Raw genomic sequence first — 21,403 nt, 5'->3', positions numbered from 1 at the left:
AATGAAGAAAAAAAAGGTTATATGAATTGCGAATTGTGATTCATATCATAATGTTGAATGCCAGTAAAATACTTTAATCAAATGTAAGAAATCTAAAGAATGGTAAGGAGTGAAATAGACACCTCGGTCTCTTGTGTGCTAACACACAGATATACACACCCATACACACGCATAGCTCACCTTGAGGTGTATTTGCCCAAAGCTATTCCCGGAGCATGGTGGACCATGTGTTACCAGACAGCTGGTAGAATGTCACACTTTAATGCAAAAAGTATAGATAAAAAAATGGCCGTTGATTAAAAACCTTTCCAACTAAGTTAGGGCGGCGTGGGAAAAAAATATTGCCAAAGTCATCGAATGTGAATCCAACTGCAGTCTTGCTAATGTGCTATTGTCGCTAACAAAGCACATAGTGGATCTAATGGAGGGATGCTGGCTATCTGAAAGCGGGATAAAAGGACAAAGATACAGGAAAGAAACAAGAGTGTGATCATATGGGCATGTGAATGTGTGTGTTTATAGCATACTGGCATATTTTCTTCCTTGTCATAAATATCATCCTGTTAGTTAAAGGAGCGTACCACCACTTATTGTTTTGCCTTCCACAGTTAAAGCTAAATTGCTCCTCAACGTCCCTGCAGACAGCTTAGCCAGGAGAGGGAACACGTTGGAATGGACCTCTAACAGGTTCTATCATATTCATTAGCTCTGCAGAGCACACACACAAATGCACGGGCACACACATACACACACATGCACACTCGAAAATCGTCCCATTTTCTCTGACTTGACATCACCATATTAGCTTGGCTGCTGGTGTCCCCTGCAGTGTTTTTGTCACGCTGTTGACAGGCCAATCAGGGATGCTGTCAGCTCGCTTCTAAAGAAAGTAGCTTTTGCTTAAATTTGAGGAGCGGGACCTCATTTTCCCTATATGACATTAGCTGAGCCGACGGTGTCTAATAGTTTTCAGTCACGCCAGGACAAACATCCACTCGCCTTGCGCCTAACGAAACCATAACCTCGTTTATCACACGTCAACTTCGCACATCAAAAATCTTCCAACTTCCACATATTTTTCTGTTAGAAGAGGAATCTGTTTTGCAATTCCAACCAGAACACAACTACGACCATTCAGTCACATTTGTTTCCTTACCATTTTGAAGCCTCAGTTCAGTATTTATTGAATTTTTTTAATCATTTCAAATTGGCAAATTTGTTCACAATACTCTTCTCTAGTGTTGTGCCAAATGTATAAGCCATTTACCATAATTCCCGGCCTCCATAGCACACCTGGTTACAAGCCTCACTCGGTACATTTGTAAAGAAAATACCATTTGGTACATACATCGCGTGGAGCTGTGTAAACGCCGCAAGTCCCCACATTGAAACCCACATTGTAACACGAGATATTTACAAAGACGGTAAGCAGAAAGAGTTTAATGCTAGCCCTAACGCTAGCGGGGCGCTAACACCAGCCTTAATGCTAGCGCTGCCCTAACGCTAATAGGGCCTGTTAAAATAAAACTTACCGTTAATATCACTGAGACACACCAGTAACACAACAGCAACATGCTAGCACAGCGCTAACCGGTATTATTATTCCATTTTATTGCACCTTGCACCTTGTGGAGAAGCACTCATCATTTTCTTGTATGCACAGCATATAATGACATCAAAAGCTTTTGATTTGATTTTGATTGAATTGTCACTTCCTCGCCACATATATTCCATCGGTCTCATTCTTACCTTTTCCGCTCGAGTGCCCCCTTGCGGCCGTTAGAAAAAAATGCACAAATTAGCCGCATCACGGCATAAACCGCTGGGTTGAAAGCGTGTGAAAAAAGTCGTGTCTTGTAGGCTGGAAATTACGGTATTTTCAATACACAGGGAGTTGAGTTCAGATAAATAATCCCAAGAGACAATTTTTGGGGGGGAGTTACTCGTCCAAAATGGTAAATAAAAACAGATGTATACCGTATTTCATATTTAAACCTTCAAACTGGTCTATAGGTGGAGTGGGAATGCTTCTTTTTCTGTGTGTGCCGTGTGATCGGCTATCAGCCAGTCCAGGTTGTACCGTTCCACTCCCCCCTTAACGAAACTGGGATAAGCCCCAGTTCACCTGCCACCTGAATGAGGACGTGGTATAGAAAATGTCCGGATGAAATTTTTACTCATCCCTTGTCACGCTTAATATGTCATGATAGTTGTTTTCAGTTTTTCTTTTGCCGTGAACTGACCTGCAATGTCAATGTCTTGTATGTTGACAGTAATTAGCACGGTTATCTTTATCTCTGTGTGACGCAGAGATCGAACGGGGAGGCTGCGGTGATCCTGGCGTGCCAGCGTTTGGTCGTCGGAGCGGCGAGGGCTTCCAACACGGGGATGTGCTGACCTTCTTTTGCCAGTCTGCCTTTGAATTAGTTGGCGAGAGGAGCATTACGTGCCAGCATAATAACCAGTGGTCTGGTAATAAACCTAGTTGCATCTGTAAGTACTCATGTGTTATCTTATGAATTGCTTTTCCCCACAAAAAATCAATTTAATTTCCCCTCTATATTCCTTTTCATCTCTGTCTGTATTCTCACGTAATGACTTTTTTTTAAAATATATATATATATATATATAACATAATTTCTTTCCAATTGTCCTTTATCATCGTAGTCTCTTGCTTCTTCAACTTCACGGCCCCATCAGGAACGGTTTTGTCCCCGAACTATCCTGAGGAATACGGCAACAATCTCAACTGCGTATGGCTGATCATTTCTGAACCGGGCAGCCGGATCCATCTGCTCTTCTCTGACTTTGACCTGGAACCACAGTTTGACTGGTTGGTGGTCAAAGATGAAGGTGAGAGGCGCTCCTAACCTGAGTGGTTACGGGAGTAGGCTTTTAAAATTGGTGCTTCACAATCAATTAGCAAAAAATTAATGAAAATGGTTTAATTACTGCCGGTTAATAATATTGTTTCTGACTTTTTTTTGTTGTCATTTTTTTATTTAGATTTATTATTTATTTAGATTTAGATTTTGATGTCTAAACTAGGAAGACAGACAGTTAATAGCCACAGTATGAATTCATCTTTGAATGGTTGGTTATTTTTTAACTCCCGATGAGTCTGGTCACTCACGTTTTCTTTTTTTGCCAAACCTACTGTAATTCCCGGCCTACAGAGCGCACCTGCTTATAAGCCTTACCGAGTACTATTGTAAAGGAAATACCATTTGGTACATACATACGCCACAGCTGTGTAAAAGCTGCAAGTGCCCACATTGAAACCCACATTCAAACACGAGATATTTACAAAGAAAGACGGTAGACAGAGAGTTTAACGCTAGCACTAATGTTAGCGCCATGCTAAAGCTAGCGCTAATGCTAACAGGGCCCATTAAAATAAAACTTACGGTAAATATCCCTGAGCCATGCCACTAACACAGCAGCAACACGCTAGCACAGCGCTAATGCTAGCGCAATGGTAACAGGGCAGGTAAAAGTCACTTCCTCAGCACATATATTCCACTGGTCTTATTCTTACCTTTTTCCGCCCGAGTACCCCCCCTTGTGGACGTTAGAAAAAAATCCACAAATTAGCCGCATCACTGCAACAACCGCAGGGTTGAAAACGTGTGAAAAAAGTCACGGCTTGTAGGCCAGAAATTACGGTAGATGTCAACAAAATGAGAAATCGTGCGCTATATTGGCGCGGAACAGTGAGTGAAACCCCACAGTTAACTTTGATGGTGCCGTTAAACTAACAACATGACTCACCAAGTTTTGAACAACGCATATTTAACAGTTGGTTAGCTCATGGCGGCTTAAGAATTTAACTGGTGGTAATTGTTATGCACTGGTTCAAATAACTGAGTTTTGAACAACTGGGCCTGATGTTGTTTCCTCAAGACTGTACAGCGTACCGCTATTTCCTTAATGAAGAAACATTTGGCTGATAATTGTATACTTTTTTTTTTATTGTTTCAGTATTTTGCACCAAAAACATTTGTCATTCTGCTCAGAACTCAAAAGAACTTTTCTGTTGCTGCCCATTGTATTGTAGGTTAGTGATTGATACTGAGTGGAGTCGCGGGGGCCCAAGACTGTCTGGTCATTACTCCAAAACTTGTGTTTAATTGACTGGTGATAAACTTGTGTCTGCAGAGATATGTATTTCTCTGACAATGTTTTTGAAAATTGCCGGGCAATTAGGACTGTTGCACTGGGCAAACTGAAATTAATGTTTCAAAGCGCCAAAGTCTTCTAGTTCACTTGACTTGGTTTAATCAGGACAAGTTACCTGGAAGAGATACGGTCACACAACCTTTTGGGACGAATGACCAAGTTCTATGGACAGAATATAAAAAGATTTGCAGTCCAATTAAATTTCATAAATGTTGCAATAACTTAACTGGCAGGAATAATTGCATTAATTGCTCAGGCCTCCCACTCAACTTATGAATCATAATTCCTTTACTATAATATTATGACAATACACATTTATGCATTTAAGATTTCACATTAAAGTCACATAGCATTTTAATTGTTGCAGAACAAAGCAGCTTGGATAATTGATTTTAGTAGGGCTTTCATTATGATATATATATATATATATATATATATATATATATATATATATATATATATATATATATATATATTCATAATGAAACGGGCAGGAGGCGGGGTACACGCTGAACCGGTTGCCAGCCAATTGCAGGGCACATGAAGACAAACCTGCACTCACAATCACACCTACGGGCAATTTAGAGTGTCCAATTAATCTTGCATCATTTTGGGATGTGGGAGGAAACCGGAGTGTCCGGAGAAAACCCACGCAGGCACGGGGAGAACATGCAAACTCCACACAGGTGAGGCCGGGATCGGACCCTGGACCTCAGATCTGTGAGGTCAACGCTTTACAGCTGACCCACCGTTCCGCCTTTGTAAGGTTTTAGAGCTTTATTATTGTTGTGATTATAATCATGACCACATACCGTATGGACATAGTGGACATGATGACCTTTTGTAGATGAACAGGGAAACCCCAAATAGCAAAAGGCCATAACCTGTGTTGAGATGAATCCTACATGGGTTCTCTTTTGGGTTTCACTGGAGTCCCTGGCAACACCAAAGCCATTCTCCCCTAGGAAACATAGAAGAAAAACCCGTGAATAGCTTCCATTTGTTAGAACGTGTCCAATGCCGTGATCCAAACTCATCTGTGACAGAAATGAAGCTTCTCTGCACAGACATTGACTCCCGCCCGTGATAGATGTGCGCTATTTTCTACTTAATGAAACAGGTATACAGTCAGTCCTTTAAGAGCTATTGTAGTGTTATGTGTCACAGGCCCTCCGAGGACATGATGAAGTAGTTTGAACTAAGCTTTCTGTCACAGAGACAGAATTTTCCAGGAATTCATATCGGAAGAGACATTTGGGTAAAATACAGTAGCTCAAATGGTCAGGGCATCATGTTCCATTTATTGTCAGTTCCCTTAGGATGCATTCAAAGGCTGCACCTGTGGAAACTGTCATCAGCCCAACCGACCTGTTGTGAATCACTGATGTCTGCCTGGTGCTTGATACCTCAGATGCCTTATTGAGTCGCTAGTGTTCAAGGAGCTAAAAGTGTTATGATGTTGTTTATAGTCCTAAGCGGCCACCGGGTATACGCTTTATCATTTTGGTCATTCCAACTAATTTAATTTTTAATGAAGGCCAGGGATGAAGTCTTTATTAATCATGTGCTTGTGAAATGCTCGTTGTGTTATTGTTTTTCTTAAATTACTTAAGCAGATAAGCAGCTTTCTTTTTTTTTCCGAGTTCACCTTCACTGTTATTATTTATTAATTTATATAATAATAAGTGTGACACATCAGGACTAACTCACACCTTACCATCATGCTTCCCCTTCTTCATTCTTCTTCTGGTTATGTCTGTTCATAATCTATATCTACAGTGGAGAAAATAAGTATTTGAACACCCTGCTATATTGCAAGGTCTCTCGCTTAGAAATCATGGAGGGGTCTGAAATTTTTCACCGAAGGTGCATGTCCACTATGAGAGAGATCATCTAAAAAGAAAAATTCAGAAATTGTGTGATTTTTATTTATTTTTTTTTAACGATTTATTTGTGTGATACAGCTCCAAATAAGTATTTGAACACCTGAGAAAACCAATGTTAATAATTGGTACAGTAGCCTTTGTTTGCAATTACAGAGGTCAAACATTTCCTGTAGTTGTTCACCAGGTTTGCACACACTGCAGGAGGGATTTTGGCCCTCTCCTCCACACAGATTTTTTTCAAGATCAGACTCAGAATCACGGAGTTTCAGCACCCTCCAAAGATTTTTTTTTATTGGGTTTAAGTCTGGAGACTGGCTAGGCCTTGCCAGAACCTTGATATGCTTCTTATGGAGCCACTCCTTGGTTTTCCTGGCTGTGTGCTTCGGGTCATTGTCATGTTGAAAGACCCATCAATGACCCATCTTCAATGCTCTGACTGAGGGAAAGAGGTTGTTCCCCAAAATCTCAAAATACACGGCCGCGGTCATCCTCTCCTTAATGCAGTGCAGTCGTCCTGTGCCATGTGCAGAAAAACACCCCCGAAGCATGATGGCACCACCCCCATGCTTCACAGTAGGGATGGTGTTCTTGGGATGGAACTCATCATTCATCTTCCCCCAATTGTACAATTTTCTCTCTGGTGTCTTTGGACAGCTTTGGTCTTGGCCATGTTACAAGTTTGAGTCCTACTGATTGTATGGGGTGGGACAGGTGTCTTTATGCAGCTAACGACCTCACACAGGTGCATTTGATTCAGGATAATACATGGAGTGGAGATGGACTTGATTTCTGCATTTTTCTTTTTAGATTCTCTCTTTCGCAGTGGACATGCACCTACGATGAAAATTTCAGACCCCTCCATGATTTCTAAGTGGGAGAACTTGCAATATAGCAGGGTGTTCAAATACTTATTTTCTTCACTGTATATGTATGTGTGTAGTTACCTAATCATTTCCCAGTGTTTTAGCTGTTATTTAACCTGCAAATTTGAAAATGACAATTTTCTTTCACTCACAATGAAGGATTTTAAAAATATGTGCATATACTGTTGACATAAAATAGCATCGATATAAAGTCACCAAGCTGATTCTTTTCAGGTCTGTCTGAGCCTACCACATTTGGGACGTTTTCCGGAAAGGACGTGCCATCCCAAATCGCCTCACATGGACACATCATGAGACTGGAATTTCAGTCGGATCACTCCAACACCGGAAAAGGCTTCAACATCAGTTATACAAGTATGCACCATTCATGGTTTTTTCTTCCTAGCTACCCTGAGACATTTTTCAATTCTGACCATAAAAATGTCAGCTTTATGTTGTTTCATTTCAGCCCTTCTGCATTCAGCATTCCTGTTCTTATCGCAAAAACTTATTTTGGTAGAATCGTCACGATATCAGACAGTAAAACCAAACGCAGAAAGACAGTATGGAGGAAGGAGTTAGGCAGAACAAAGACTTCACTGAAGTTGACAGGCAGTAGTGGAAGAAAAATTTCCTGCTCCAAGGTTGAAAACTCTAGAAAATTCACATGCGGCAGGCAAAGATCAGGAGCAGGTGAACGACGATTGATCTGAGACAAAAACAAAACATAACGAAAAAAGAAAAAACAAAGATGTGAAGACATCAACAAATGAGCAGCAGAAAACTGAGTCAGTGGCAACATTACATGCACAAAATTGAATGAGTGGGGGGAGACTTTCCTCAATGACTTACAGTGGTAGCAGTGTATTTTCTTTACGATCTTTAAAAAGACATGAATGCCTTTTTTTATGCGCATCGCATATTATAAGCAGCGGCAATTGAATATTTACAGTATTCTTTAGAGCATTGTCAAGAACGTGAAAGTATTATACAGGGAGTCCTCGACCTAAGACATTTCGACTTTACACCGCCCGTCCCACATCTGCCAATTTGCCTGGCTAATGCTTGTCCGTGTTTGTGCGCCTCGAGTATCTTTGAATTTTTTGCCCTCCTTTTTAGACATTATTGCCCCAAAGAAGAAAGCTGTGTCTTTTAGCAATGCTTCTGCACGCAAAAGAAAATCCATGACCATGGAAACGAAACACAAGATCATAAAATGATTGGCGAAAGGACTGACGCCGACACTGCCAAGGCTTCTGTCGGTCCATCGTGGTGACAATTATTAAAGACAAAGCCTGTATTTTAGCACATGTGACGGGTTCCGTTCCTGTGTCAGATACAATGATCACAAAACAAGGTTCTTTGATACTTGTTGAGATGGAGAGGATTGAGGACCAGGTTCCTTCGCAATAGCTAAGCATTGACTCCCCTTCTTCATCTCCATCCACCTCTCATCAGTAATGCCAAGTACATCATCTTGTTTATTTCAATGTATTTGTTTTTTTATACAAAGTATTTTGATGTAAATTCTGACTTTAATGATGGAATCCGACTTAAGGCAAAATTCGAGTTATATTACTATTGTAGGAACGGATCTCAGTTGTAGACTGAGGACTCCCTGTATTTATAACGTTTCCACACAAATATTTTAATGTATTTAAAATGGTTTGTAATTATATTTCTTCGAAGCATTTGGGCAGAATGAGTGTCACGATCCAGGCGTTCCTGTCAACGGTCAAAGGTACGGGGACCAGTTTCAGCTCGGCAGCTCCGTGGCTTTCCGTTGTGACCAAGGATTCATCAGGACGCAGGTAATTACGATGAAAATGTTTGGCTCGATTCAAAACTTAACGCACTTGGAGATGAAGACTTGGTAAAGCCTACGTGAATGACGTTTCCAGGGGTCAGATCAGGTCACCTGCATCATCCAAGACGGGAATGTTGTTTGGTCTGCGGCTGTGCCTCGCTGTGAAGGTAAATATGCGCCTTCTGTTCTTGATATGCCCAAGTAATGAATCACGGTTTGAAATATACCTCTTGGAGAAGTTTACAAGTATCGAGCATGCAAACTTTTTCCACTCTCAACAATACCTTTGTATTTGCATTGGTTAGAGAGATATGTATTCATTATACACTTGCGGCATACGTTCGATACACGTATAGTATAAAGGTCATAAATGCAAGTGATAATTAATGCACAGTCAATGCAGCAAATGCCGCTTTCAAAGTCCAGTATATCTGTCTTAGGTTTGAGGCATATACAGTAAAAGCAAAGAGAATTTACAACTCATTAAATACAAAGTAGGGGAAGAATGCTGAATTGAACAAGAAGGAAAGGCTATACATTCTTATTATACTGTAATTGAATGTCAGAATTATTAATCTGTCAGACGATGCTGTTTCCACTTAAATAGGTGTCGACTTGTTCTGTAAATGGTTTATTATTACTGCAGTCTAATATCAAGGGCTTAATACTGATGTTAGAGCTTTGTGAATCATTTAAGAACAGTTTTTAATGAGTTAATGCTTCTGAATAAAACTAACCCTATTCTTTAAATTGACTAATTTTGACTTCACTTTGAGGGTCTGCCATTTACAGTTACATGTATAGCAAAAGGAAGCCTTAATGTAAAAGTATAAGTGAGGGGGGGTAAGCTAATTCAAAACATCATGTAATAACTAAAAAAAATTATATATTGAGTTTTAACACCAATAATCTAAATGTAATTATTGATTTTTCACACCAATTGTCTGACCAGTAATATTTGTTTTCTGTTAAGTGTGTTCCACTCTCTCTCAGATTAGAATTATTTATGAATCTGAATGTGTGTGTTCCTGCAATGTAGACATTTTGAAAGCAGTTAAAATTCATAGGGAAAAGGATGACTCCATTGAGGCTTGGGGAAAATGGCGGTTGTGCACATCCCACGAGACACCAAAAGAAAAGATGAAGTTTTCCCTCTGTGATTGTGTTTATACTCTGCGGTGCTTCTTTTCACCGTAGCTCCATGTGGAGGCCATCTCACCGCCCCTACAGGAGTTCTCCTCTCTCCTGGATGGCCTTCTTTCTATAAGGATTCTCTCAACTGCAAGTGGGTGATTGAATCGCAAGCTGATCATGCGGTGAAGATACACTTTGACAGGTTGGTTTTTATCTTTTTTTTTGGGGGGGGGGTTGTTTTAGTTTTTTGTCAAAAGCATCTTTTCTCTGGTGTTTCACCAAATCTGTTTTATTTGTTTTACATTTGAAGTTCTACAGTTTGGGAAAAAAAAAAAGATGCAGATTTCCACTATTAAATGTGGTTATTATCATTTCTTTGGATTTTCATGACAGGGGCGCTTTTTGAGAGTGAAAACACAAACTTTTCACACTACTCTTGAACTAAATAAAAAAAAAAAAAAAAAAAGGTTATCATTCCGGGGTCACGGTGGATCAACTGGTAAACTGTTGGTCTCACATTATTGAGGACCCAGGTTCGATCCCAGGCCACCTGTGTGGAGTTTGCATGTTTTCCCCGTGCCTGTGTGGGTTTTCTCCGGGCACTCTGGTTTCCTCCTGCATCACAACAACATGCAACATTAATTGGACACTCTAACTTGCCCCTAGGTGTGATCTTGAGTGTGACTTTTTGGTCTCCATGTGCCCTGCGTTGGCTGGCAACCAGTTCAGGGTGTACCCCGCCTCCTGCCTGTTGACAGCTGGGATAGGCTCCAGCACTCCCCTTGACCCTTGTGAGGATAAGCATCAAATAAAATGGATAGATGTGTTATCATTCCCATTAGGTAAGCTTGCAGCTGGTGTGTTCACCAGGAAGACCTTTAAGGTTTATTTGCATAGTCTCATTACAATTAGATCTGCTTATTTCCTCCGTCCTTTATTGGTTATATTTGTAGAGTATGCTAATTATGCTATGATTATATCAACTAACAATATAGTCAATATCTTTCTCATTAGCATTTTGGTCAAGCAACAGCGTTTTTGAATATTTTTCCCAGCATTCCCAGGCAACTTTTTATGGGAAACTTAGTCACTCTTTCATTTAGTCTGGTGCATTGAGATGGTCAGATAGATGTAAAAGTAGTACGTGCTGCAGTAAATCATTAATTTTGGAGTTTCACTTTTCTTTCTGGCAACGAGCCTCAAGCAGAATCAGCATAGCATGAAATTGCTATGGATGAAATCTATCTATTTTGGAAGTTAAACATAAAGGCCAGATCAACCTCACGGCCTATGAGGCATTCCATTTGTGGAGGATTGCATTTATGCAAATGTTTGGTGCAGACACAACTTTGTGTTTGGTTTTGTATGGAAATATTCAGGTCATCTTAGATTGCAGCCAGTGTTTTTACTGGTCTGCTATATTATTTTCTATCCTGGAAAATTGCTAATTGCATCCAAATAACAGTCCATCCCTAAAACGTTGACGCTTTCATAATGATAGCTTTGTGAAGTCACGGCCACTCAAGTTAAAGAAAGTTGTTTAGGAACTTAGTGTTTCTTGGATTGGCATAGAAGCAGATGGGAAGCGGTCCCCTATATAAACCATTAAGTAGTCACCTTTTGCTTGTTTATGGGAAACCAGTTCTAGTTGTTAGCTTTGTGTACAATTTTTGACATGCAGAATTAGAATCAGCTTTGATGGCCAAGTATGCAACAACCCACAACGAATTTGTCTCCGGCAGTCGGTGCCGCCCTGGTACGATGTTCAGAACAAACAAAGTAACAAGAACAAAGAACAAGGGACATTCAGTTAATAGGAACTATTCCTCATAAGAGTCTACAACCCAATCTTCTGTCTGTTTAATCTTCTAATGAAACGTATGATCCGGTGAATAAACATTTGGTGGTTTTGTCTTCCTGCTAATCCGTATTGTGATCATTTTGCCTCTTCTTGGGTGGCGGTCCAGGTTTCAGACTGAAGTCAACTATGACACACTGGAGATACGGGACGGCCCATCATCCTCCTCCCCCCTGATCGGCGAATACCACGGAACCCAAGCGCCTCATTTCCTGATCTCCACGTCCAACTTCCTGTTCCTGTTGTTCACCAGTGACAACAGTCGCTCTGCGGCGGGCTTCAGCATCAGATACGAGAGTAAGAGTTGACTGGGGGATTGCAATTTAGCAGACACACTGAAAAATGTCAAGGTTTTACTCGAGTTCCATTGTCATGATTGGCTAATGATATCTTTGTCATGTACACTCACGCACACGCAGACCCTCTTGACTCAGAGATACATATGCATGTGTGAATTCCAGGTGTGAAAATGGAGTCAGACTCTTGTCTTGACCCCGGTATTCCAGTCAATGGGCGTCGCCATGGCAGCAGCTTTTCCATTGGCTCCCGTGTCTCGTTTACATGCGACCCAGGGTATACTCTGAGTGATCAGGAGCCTATTGTTTGCGAGCAGAATCATCAGTGGAGTCACGCCCTTCCCAGCTGTGATGGTGAGGATGCGTCAATAATTTTGGCTCTTTGGGGGTTTTGCAAAGAGATCATCTTTCTTACGTAAACAGATGATTGGAATTTAAGTGTGACTAATTATCATGCTGTCACATAGCTGTGCTCACATGTTTAGATTCAATTTCGTTACCCTAAATAGCTTAGTCATATTTGAACATTTACACAAAATCAGCGAAACCGATCCGATACTGATATTTATGTCAAACTACGCTCAATGTTTCTGATGAATCTAAAAAAAAGTAGTATATTTTAAATCATGCCTTCATAACGAATACAACAAATCAATCACTTTTAGTGATATATGGTTAATAACTGCTTTGGAAGACGGAAGTATTCATTTTGCTATTTAAACTGGGAATCCATTTTGGTGCAGAAAGATCTGGTGTCATCGGTATCATTTTTTACATTCTAATTATGCATAATCCATTCGCACATCACGAGCAATTATGCTATCCGGCTAATTATTTGTAAGATTTTACCAGGGGTCACCAAGCGTTTTGAAACTGAGGCTACTTCTTGACTGATAAATTGTAAAAGTGTACCAGTTTGATACACAATTCGAAAATAAATTAGCTTAAAATACCTTCAAAGATTATGCTATTTGGCATTATTATGATTAACTAATGGTATTCATTTGTGATTATGTTAACGGTTTTTCACAATAATTGGAAGAGGAGAATCGCTATGCAACAGTTTATATTTATAAATCTCTCTCACTGTTTACATTTTAAAATGATCAAAAGATTCCTAGAAAATCAACGACACCCTGTTGGGTGACCCTTGTATACTGTTAAAAACAATAATTATGCCAATCACGTTTTTTTTTTTTTTTGGGTGGGAGTTAATGCATGTCAAATTTAACGGTAAGTGATGTTAAATCAGTACATTTAACAAAAGAGCACTAAAATAATAAGAATAACAATAATAGTATATCCCTATTTATTCCTATCTTCCCCATAGTTGCCAATGTTTCACAACCGTAGCTTTATCAGCACAACTGTAGTTATGTGGCTGACATATCTGAGGTAAGTTTGTCTGGTCGAAGGAAGATATTCTTATTCTTTTTGAAGGATGTCACATCCCATTTGACTGAGGTAGCAGAGGTCCAAGCTTTGATTGGAAGGTATATTTTCTTGAGCCTTTCCTGTACTCTGAGGAGCACACTTTTCCACCAATCATTCCCAAAACTTTTAGGCTATGTTTTCTATGTAACTCATGGAAAGCAATCTTCACTTCAAAGCATATTTGACACAGTATAACCAAGCTACTGTATCTCAAGTCAGAGGTCATATCAGCAATTGTTTTCTTCTTAGTGCAAGGATTCAATATTTTCACTTATCTTTTCTTACTTCTAATCAGTTCTCACTTTGTTCTTTGCTTTCTCGGTTATTATATGACAGCCAGGTTTTTTTATCATTTACGAAACATGCAACATACACAGTAGACTCATACACTTCCGTCATACTTAGCTGCTGTCCACTGCACATTATTAGTCTTAAAAGCATCCCGACGCTGCACAACACATGAACGAAGGGATTGAGAAGTTCTGTGCTGCCTGTAGTACAGGAACAAAAAACGTTAAATTTCATTTTTCTTTCTTTTTTTTTTTTTTTTTTTTTACTCTTCCTTTCTCTAATTATTTCAGTCAAACTAAAGCTTTGGCCATACATATTACAATGTAAAGTCTGTTAATAAGTTCCAGGGTCCAACTGTCATCATCTTATAACCTTTGTTCACTCTATTAATTGCATTGCTCATAATGTACCGAGTAGCCAAATGTCACCATGAATTAAATTTCTCAACCCAGTGTTTTATCATACATTTCGTTTTTGCCAGCATTGGCAGGTAGTCTTATATTTTGGTGTCGGGAAAAAAAAATTGGAACAGATTCCTAAGAAAAAGAATAAAACAGACTTAAGAGTTAACCCTCTGGAATGATGCTCCCATTTTATATAACCTTGATGTCGGCTGGAATGCAATGTGGTTTGAGACATTTTCCAGAAAATGTTGGTTTAACTCTGAATTGGACTACTTTCATCCATTGAGCTTCATCCCTCTGTTGTTTGATGTCTGGATGTGCAACTTTAGCAATCTGAGTCAGGGTCTCGAAATAAAGCAACTTTTCCTTCAGTGAATGTAGTTTGGAACAAAGGCAATCCATCTCTAATAGTCCTTAGATCCACAGCAACGCTTTTTGTCGGCTACGGTTACATTTTTAGAACAGCACCTCCTGCAGCTACCAGCTGCGTGTTTGTTCTTTGTGTGATAAGTTTCAAAATAATTGTCGAATCTGTACCATCACACACCTATTGCCTGTGAATTTTATGGTCCTTTTAGTTTCCCAAGAAACAGATTGGAGTAGGCCTGAATGTAAGGACCAGTCTTTATGAAAGTGCCACAACCCGTCTTGATCCTCTAACTGAAGGAAAGAGGTTGTTCCCCAAAATCTTGCAATGTCCTGGCCCATGTGCAGAAAAGCACCCCCAAAGCATGATGCTTGGGGATCCAGGCGTCACAGTAGGGATGGTGTTTTTGAGATGGTATTCCTCATTCTTCCTCGGTGAATATAGTAAAATGAAAATTCATGGTTTTCAGTTGATGATAAATATTCAAAATCTGTGGTAATAAATATTCATTCGACAGGGTTAATCATAAGGGATATATAACTTGTAACTTAAGTTGGCATATAATTGTGACATATCTCAAAAGCAATACCAAGTGGTCTTAATTACATACTAACGTTTTCAGAATTGAACTGAAGTACAGTACATGAGGAGATGTGTTTACAATTACATGTGGATGAGGAAGGACCCGCGACTGGGTTTGCTTTTGGCCCGCAGATGGCGAGCTACACCTCCGGGTCGGTCTTCAAAATGTCAAGGTCACTTCATTGTTCGCCGCACTCCAGTGCATAAACAACTTTGCTAAGTTCGATTCCAAGAATGCTGTCCTTGGGGGTGGAGTAGTTTTTGTTTTAGGGTGTTGCCCGGTTTGAAGTGCATCAGCACACAATATTATGTTTAGAGAAAATCCTTCAGTGTTTATCCGGCAAAACAGCCTCCTGTTTCTATCCCCAGGGCAGGTTGGAGCTGGCCTTCTTCTCATGGTGGGTTTAGGGCCCTGTTAGAATACCCACTGGTAGTTAGAGTCGCCTTGATGTGCATCTTCTCCTTCTGTCATCTGTTCTCTCTGTGGGATTTTTCTCTGCTCTGTCGATGAGGGTTCCGACATCACCTAGTTTGTGTTCCAGCGGATGATCGGAGTCCAATAATAGGTAGTAGTATTTTTTTTTTTTTTTGGGGGGGGGGCAATTTTAGTATTGAGACTTTCATCTTTCTTTGTCAGCACTCCACAGCCCAAAACATGCTGCCACCAGGCAAGTTGATGTCTGTCTTTATGCAGAATGATAATTCACATCTGGCAACAGCAAGGTCCCCCGTGTGAGCACCACCTAGGGGACACACCCACCAAGTTTTGAAGTTAAAATTTAAACCAAGAAAGAAGTGAAATGTCATCAAGAACCCCCACAAAAAAAGTCCAACACTTACTGTCTAAATTCCTTCTAGCTTTTTTGAATGGCCATTTACTTGGAAGACAAAGACTATACAAAGACAGAGTCATGTAAAAATTATTCATTTTAATCTCCTGTCCCAGTAAAGGTATCCTACCTAAAGAATACAATGAAAATAACAAAAATGTATGCTTAAGCTTACTGTGAACTTATTCAGACCATTAGTTCTTGGGAAGAAAATCATTTCAAATTATGAAGATAACTCTTAAACAGTTTTGATTTCTTTTTTTTTTCATTGTATTTGTCCAAACAAATGTACTTGTATTTGGAGCAGGCATTAAAAATGAACAAAAATCTGAGGGGAAAAAAAAAAAAGAAAAACAAGGGTCTGGTCTTCCAAATTAGATGTGTACCTTTCAGATTTAAGCAAAGGCAAACAACCTCATCCTAAAGCCACACGATCTCACAAAACTAGTACACAGCCACAAACAATAGTACAGTCAGGACCACTATAGTCACAATTTTTTCCCTCCTATGTTGCCTGCATCAAAGACAGTTTGCGTGTGGAAGGGAATCAGTTGGGTCAATTGATTGCTTAGAAGATAATAATTGAATGATCAGCTGAAATGGGCTGGCACTGGATCAGCTGAGATTGCAAGTTTGTCAGCTTTGTGCCCTGCCTGAACAAACACTATGCTCCATTAACTGTAATAGACACCTCGCTATATTATTATTTCATTTTATAGGTGTTTTTTTTTTCATCGTTGCCTCTTCATTTGGCTAAGGTGCTGTGATACAACAGAATGTCACAACTCTGCAATGAACCATTGGTGAATAAATTGCCAAGCCCACTGAGAAATAGATTGCAAAGAAGGAAATGAAATCTGTCTCCCTGAGCTATACTCCAAGCAGCAGATTCAAATTACACAATAATCCCATTTAGAGATAGAAGACACTTTATTAGGTATACATGCATAATTTAATGAAAGCCAATACAAGAGCCAGTGTAGGGGCAGCTACTTGGAAAATGGCGTGAGCTGAACTATGAGCTATTCTGCAATAAATGTGGTTTAACTGAACGGAGGCCTCTCACCAGATAAATGCAGCTAGCTAAACTACAATAAAATGCCAAGTTTTGGTGGAGCTTCTGAAAGACAAGCTACTGAAGAAAAATGTAATTGAGTTATTGGAGTATAAAAGAACAGTGACTTCTGAAACGTTAAGATAATCATGCTTCTTACTGCAATATGATTCTGTTGGACAGATGCAGTAATAGCGCTGTTTTATCACAAACAAGCAGAACAATACCAAATTATTGCACTTGCAAATGTGCTCATCATTCTCCTCTTTTTTTTAACACTATATATATCACATTATGTAAATAGACCACAACAATATGGTTTTGTAGTGAAAATGAGCTGAACAAAATAATGTTTAATTCATTCACATAATTCCAAAATTGTGCTTTTCGTCTTCATTTCTCATTTTCCTACCCTTTCTTGTCTAGATAGTAAATACCTTTAATACACAGAAAAACACATTTTACATGTATAGCTGCCAAGAACGTGTTGCTAGCTAGTGCTACTAAATAAGCTGTTGCTGTTTCTGGACAAACCTAAATGTATGTCAACAAAGACCCTGTAAAGTAAATTCAGCAATTTACATTATACATGTTGGATGATCGCTAAAACGTACAAAGACTGAGTTCTGCGTAATTTCCTACAGCACCATTTCCCTTTTCATGATTGTTTAGGCATGGCTTAAACCTCACCTCGCGATGTGCTTCGGCCTCCGACATGAGTCACCCCCACTAGCAAAACCGGGCCAAATCAAGACTCTCACTGTGTGATCACGAACGTCCACGCTACTGAAAAGCTGAACTGTACCAAACATTCATTTATTACAAATACACAGTAGTATTGCTCTGTTGGATTAATACTGTCAGAAAGTTGTGACTATAATGTATTTATGCGAATGAGGTGTTTCTAATATACATTTTTTTTCTCATTTACTATTTCCAAGTGGCATGGATCATACATAGTGGAAAATATGTCCACTAAGTGTATAACCTAATAGCCACATTTATTCACAAAGGAAATGCCATCAAGGTGTATTATCTGAACATTACATCTGAATAGAAATATAAAATTTGGGATACGTATGAACTGACGTATTTGTTTTCCTTGTTTTGGGAAAAAAAGGCACATCTTCCACTCCATTGTTTATTATTTACCTCGCCAAACTACACGCTTTTCTTCATATATATACATCAACAAGTCATCTCCTCTACTCATATCCTCTTTCGCTGATATCATTCATAACCCTTAAGTATGCGCTTTCAAAGTCGGCAGATAATGTCTGCACACAAATGTTTCTTTCAACAGGGGTCATTTAGTCAGACGATGTCCTAGTTTGAGCGGAATCTCGACGGAAAAGTGACGAACATGACAGCGGTTTATCACTGCTCGTTGGGAAACGAGCGAAAAGAGATCTGACGACTCATTGCAACTCAACTCAGCTATATTGAAATATGACAAGGGTGGAGATAGTAGCAAAACTGGATAAACAAAGGGATCAGCGGGGGGGAAACAGCGGCTCTCCGTGCATGGACAAGATAATGGCTCCAAGGTGTTGTCCTTTATTAAAAATAAGCCACAAGGGATTTCACAAACCATTCACTGCACACATCATCTTCATTTAAAAGAGTAATATTATTTTCCAATCCTTTCCAGTGTACATCAGCTCGATTAGTGGGGGGAAAAAAAAAAAAAAAAAATCATTATTTACTTTATTGTCTGCAGTGAGTTTGTATCTTGATGCACTTCAACAGAATGGAATTTCAATGAAAAATGAGAGACAAAGAATCATTGTTATCTGAAGAGCCCGAAAGGCATAACGACGCTACTAAAAAGGTACCTCAGAGCTCATTAAGAATACATTCAGTTAAAGAATATTGTGTACTCTGATTCTGAATAGGTGCTCGATTTAACAGTCTACATTTCTGTCATTTACAATTCTTCTCATTTTTGCTGCTTGGATTTTAAGGTCTTTGCGTGATCATAACAACATCACAGAGCTCAGTTCGTAAAGATCCAACAATAATACATTTTGTGTATGTAAAAAAAAAAAGAAAAAAAATCTATTTAACTTTGCAGCCGTGCAGCAAGTGGAAATTTTCTTCTGGGAACTCTTTCATTAAATCCCAACCTGATGGCACTTAAAATATATAACCATAATTCTTGAGCTTTTAAAAATGATATTTTTTTCTCTGTAGCTCTCTGCGGAGGCTATGTCTATGGGAAAATGGGCACAATTCTTTCGCCGGGATTTCCTGACTTCTACCCCAATTCTCTGAACTGCACCTGGACCATCGAGGTGTCTCATGGTAAAGGTAAGAGAACAAATTGGCATTCTTAATTTTATTGTGATTTGTTTGAGAGAAAAATGAGCCTTCATGCACTCATGTAGTTTTACTAAAATTGTAACAGTTTAATTGTCTTTTTTTAAAAACATGAGTTGAGTCCACAGAGTCTGTTCTTTTGAAGACTTTATGCTCCAGCACTCTAATGGGATTCGCTAGTCCTTGCCTACAGTATCCTAGAAATGGAAACAGCTCACATAATTAAACAGATGCAATGTTATTAGATTACATGGTGTGTTTTTATTTGATATTGATGTTTTTTTATTAGTGCTTGCGTACGTGATACACTACCTGATGTTCAAGAAATACTGTATAATGTTGTGAACAGAATTCCCAATAGGGTTATACATGAAACGCATTCCGCTAGAATGAGTAAAGCATGTTTTAGGTGAGTTGGCAAGCTTTGTTGTATTAAATATTGCGAAAATAATATGCCCTAACCCTACAAATCCTAACTGTTCTAAATTAGCATCTGTTTCGCATGAAAGCACATTATTCTCTTGTCAAGTATTTGTAAATGTTTGCATTTTACATGCGTTCATGTATTCTAGTTTTATTTTCTCCAAAATGTTTCCGAGAGCTTCTTCTTGCGCCTATCGATCTATTTTGTGATTGTCCACGTCATTCAGCTCAAACAGCAGCCAACCCCCCTTGGCTCCTTCCATAGGTGATGAGCCCACCGGATGGCTAACCCACGTTGCCTTGTTGGGGCTGTCCATTCTTCATGCAATCATTCGCAACCTGCCCGTCACTCCCTCCATCTAACCGTGTCTTTCCCAGGAGTTCACCTGGTCTTCCATACTTTCCATTTGGAGGAGAACCATGACTACCTGTCCATCACAGAGGATGAAAATTTCCTGGTTCCAGTTGCCCGACTTACTGGCTCCGTGCTGCCCCCCAGTGTCAAGGCGGGGCTCTTTGGGAATTTCAGCGCTCAACTACGATTCATATCAGATTTCTCCATGAGTTACGAGGGTTTTAATATTACGTTCTCAGGTAAGACAACACGTTTCAGATTCTTGATTGTAATAATTTGTAAGCCTGATATCATGTAAAATTGTCCAAAAAAGAAAGGTTGAACGAATACCGAATATGATGCAGAGTGGAGGCTAAGATAGACCCTCCAGTCATTCATATTTGTATTTAATTATTTAAAAAAATGTAGTAATTGATGTCTTTGCCTGATGTCTTCTCAATCCGTAGAATACGATTTGGAACCTTGTGAGGATCCGGGTGTTCCGGCTTTCAGCAGACGCACAGGATTCCGATTCCAAGTTGGTGACTCGCTTGCCTTTTCTTGTTTCAACGGTTACCGACTCGACGGGGACAGTAAGATTACCTGTCTGGGTGGAGGCAGGCGAGTGTGGAGCAACACGCTGCCCAGATGTATAGGTGAGACAAAAGTGTATATCGGACACACCAATTTATGACATATCAAAACTAAATTTATCCGAGCACAGCTTTCAAAAACCACATTGTGTTTTACTGTATGTGGCAAAAAACAGCTTGGTTTCATTTTTTTCTTTTATGTCAGTTTGAAAGAATCCACAGTGTGATTAATTGTAAGCTTCCATAATTTCAGCATGTATTCATTTCCTGGTAGGCTGTTGAATGTACTACTTGTGAAATTTGTAAACATTTTTGATTAGTCAGTGTTGTGTTAGGGGGCGGGTAATGTTAGACAGCATTAAACTGAGTGTTGACTTTTTTAATGCACTCACCCCTAAGCATAATGGAACAGTGAGGTCAATTCCCCAACATTTTTGAATTCCACGTGTAAAAATGAATGACTGTAAGCAGAAGTACTTGAGCATGAATGAATGGTATATTTGGTTCCCCAAGGTTGTCCAACGACTTTTATTATACAAACAATAAATAGTTCTGTTTGTTTTATGGTCAGTTAAAAATTTGGGATTGACCTGGACATTACATTTACAATTTGAGGTCATTCTAAGCAATGTTTAAAGCAGAAAGGTGTCTATGGGCAGATGGAAAATCAATCTGGATAACTCAGCCTACAGATTTAAACCTTAGAGAGTATGTGTTTTACCTGCTGAAGAGGAGACTGAAGTGAGTAC

At 39.4% G+C, this 21,403-nt stretch overlaps 1 protein-coding gene across 1 annotated transcript in view; it reads left to right on the top strand.

The window, feature by feature from the left end:
• Nucleotides 1-21,403, top strand: part of LOC133497966 (CUB and sushi domain-containing protein 1-like) — a 521,981-nt gene that overhangs the window by 370,098 nt on the left and 130,480 nt on the right. The window contains exons 15-25 of the mRNA XM_061814268.1: nucleotides 2,311-2,493; nucleotides 2,668-2,853; nucleotides 7,163-7,303; nucleotides 8,618-8,739; nucleotides 8,830-8,902; nucleotides 9,933-10,071; nucleotides 11,837-12,024; nucleotides 12,189-12,377; nucleotides 19,179-19,295; nucleotides 20,106-20,321; nucleotides 20,529-20,717. Coding sequence (XP_061670252.1) covers nucleotides 2,311-2,493; nucleotides 2,668-2,853; nucleotides 7,163-7,303; nucleotides 8,618-8,739; nucleotides 8,830-8,902; nucleotides 9,933-10,071; nucleotides 11,837-12,024; nucleotides 12,189-12,377; nucleotides 19,179-19,295; nucleotides 20,106-20,321; nucleotides 20,529-20,717 — 1,743 coding nt within the window. The remainder of the gene's footprint in view (nucleotides 1-2,310; nucleotides 2,494-2,667; nucleotides 2,854-7,162; nucleotides 7,304-8,617; nucleotides 8,740-8,829; nucleotides 8,903-9,932; nucleotides 10,072-11,836; nucleotides 12,025-12,188; nucleotides 12,378-19,178; nucleotides 19,296-20,105; nucleotides 20,322-20,528; nucleotides 20,718-21,403) is intronic.

This window comes from Syngnathoides biaculeatus, chromosome 3 (assembly GCF_019802595.1).
Source record: "Syngnathoides biaculeatus isolate LvHL_M chromosome 3, ASM1980259v1, whole genome shotgun sequence".
In the NCBI taxonomy this organism is placed as follows: domain Eukaryota; kingdom Metazoa; phylum Chordata; class Actinopteri; order Syngnathiformes; family Syngnathidae; genus Syngnathoides; species Syngnathoides biaculeatus.
Note: the sequence above shows the minus strand (reverse complement) of the source record. Positions and strands in the feature narration are given on the sequence as shown.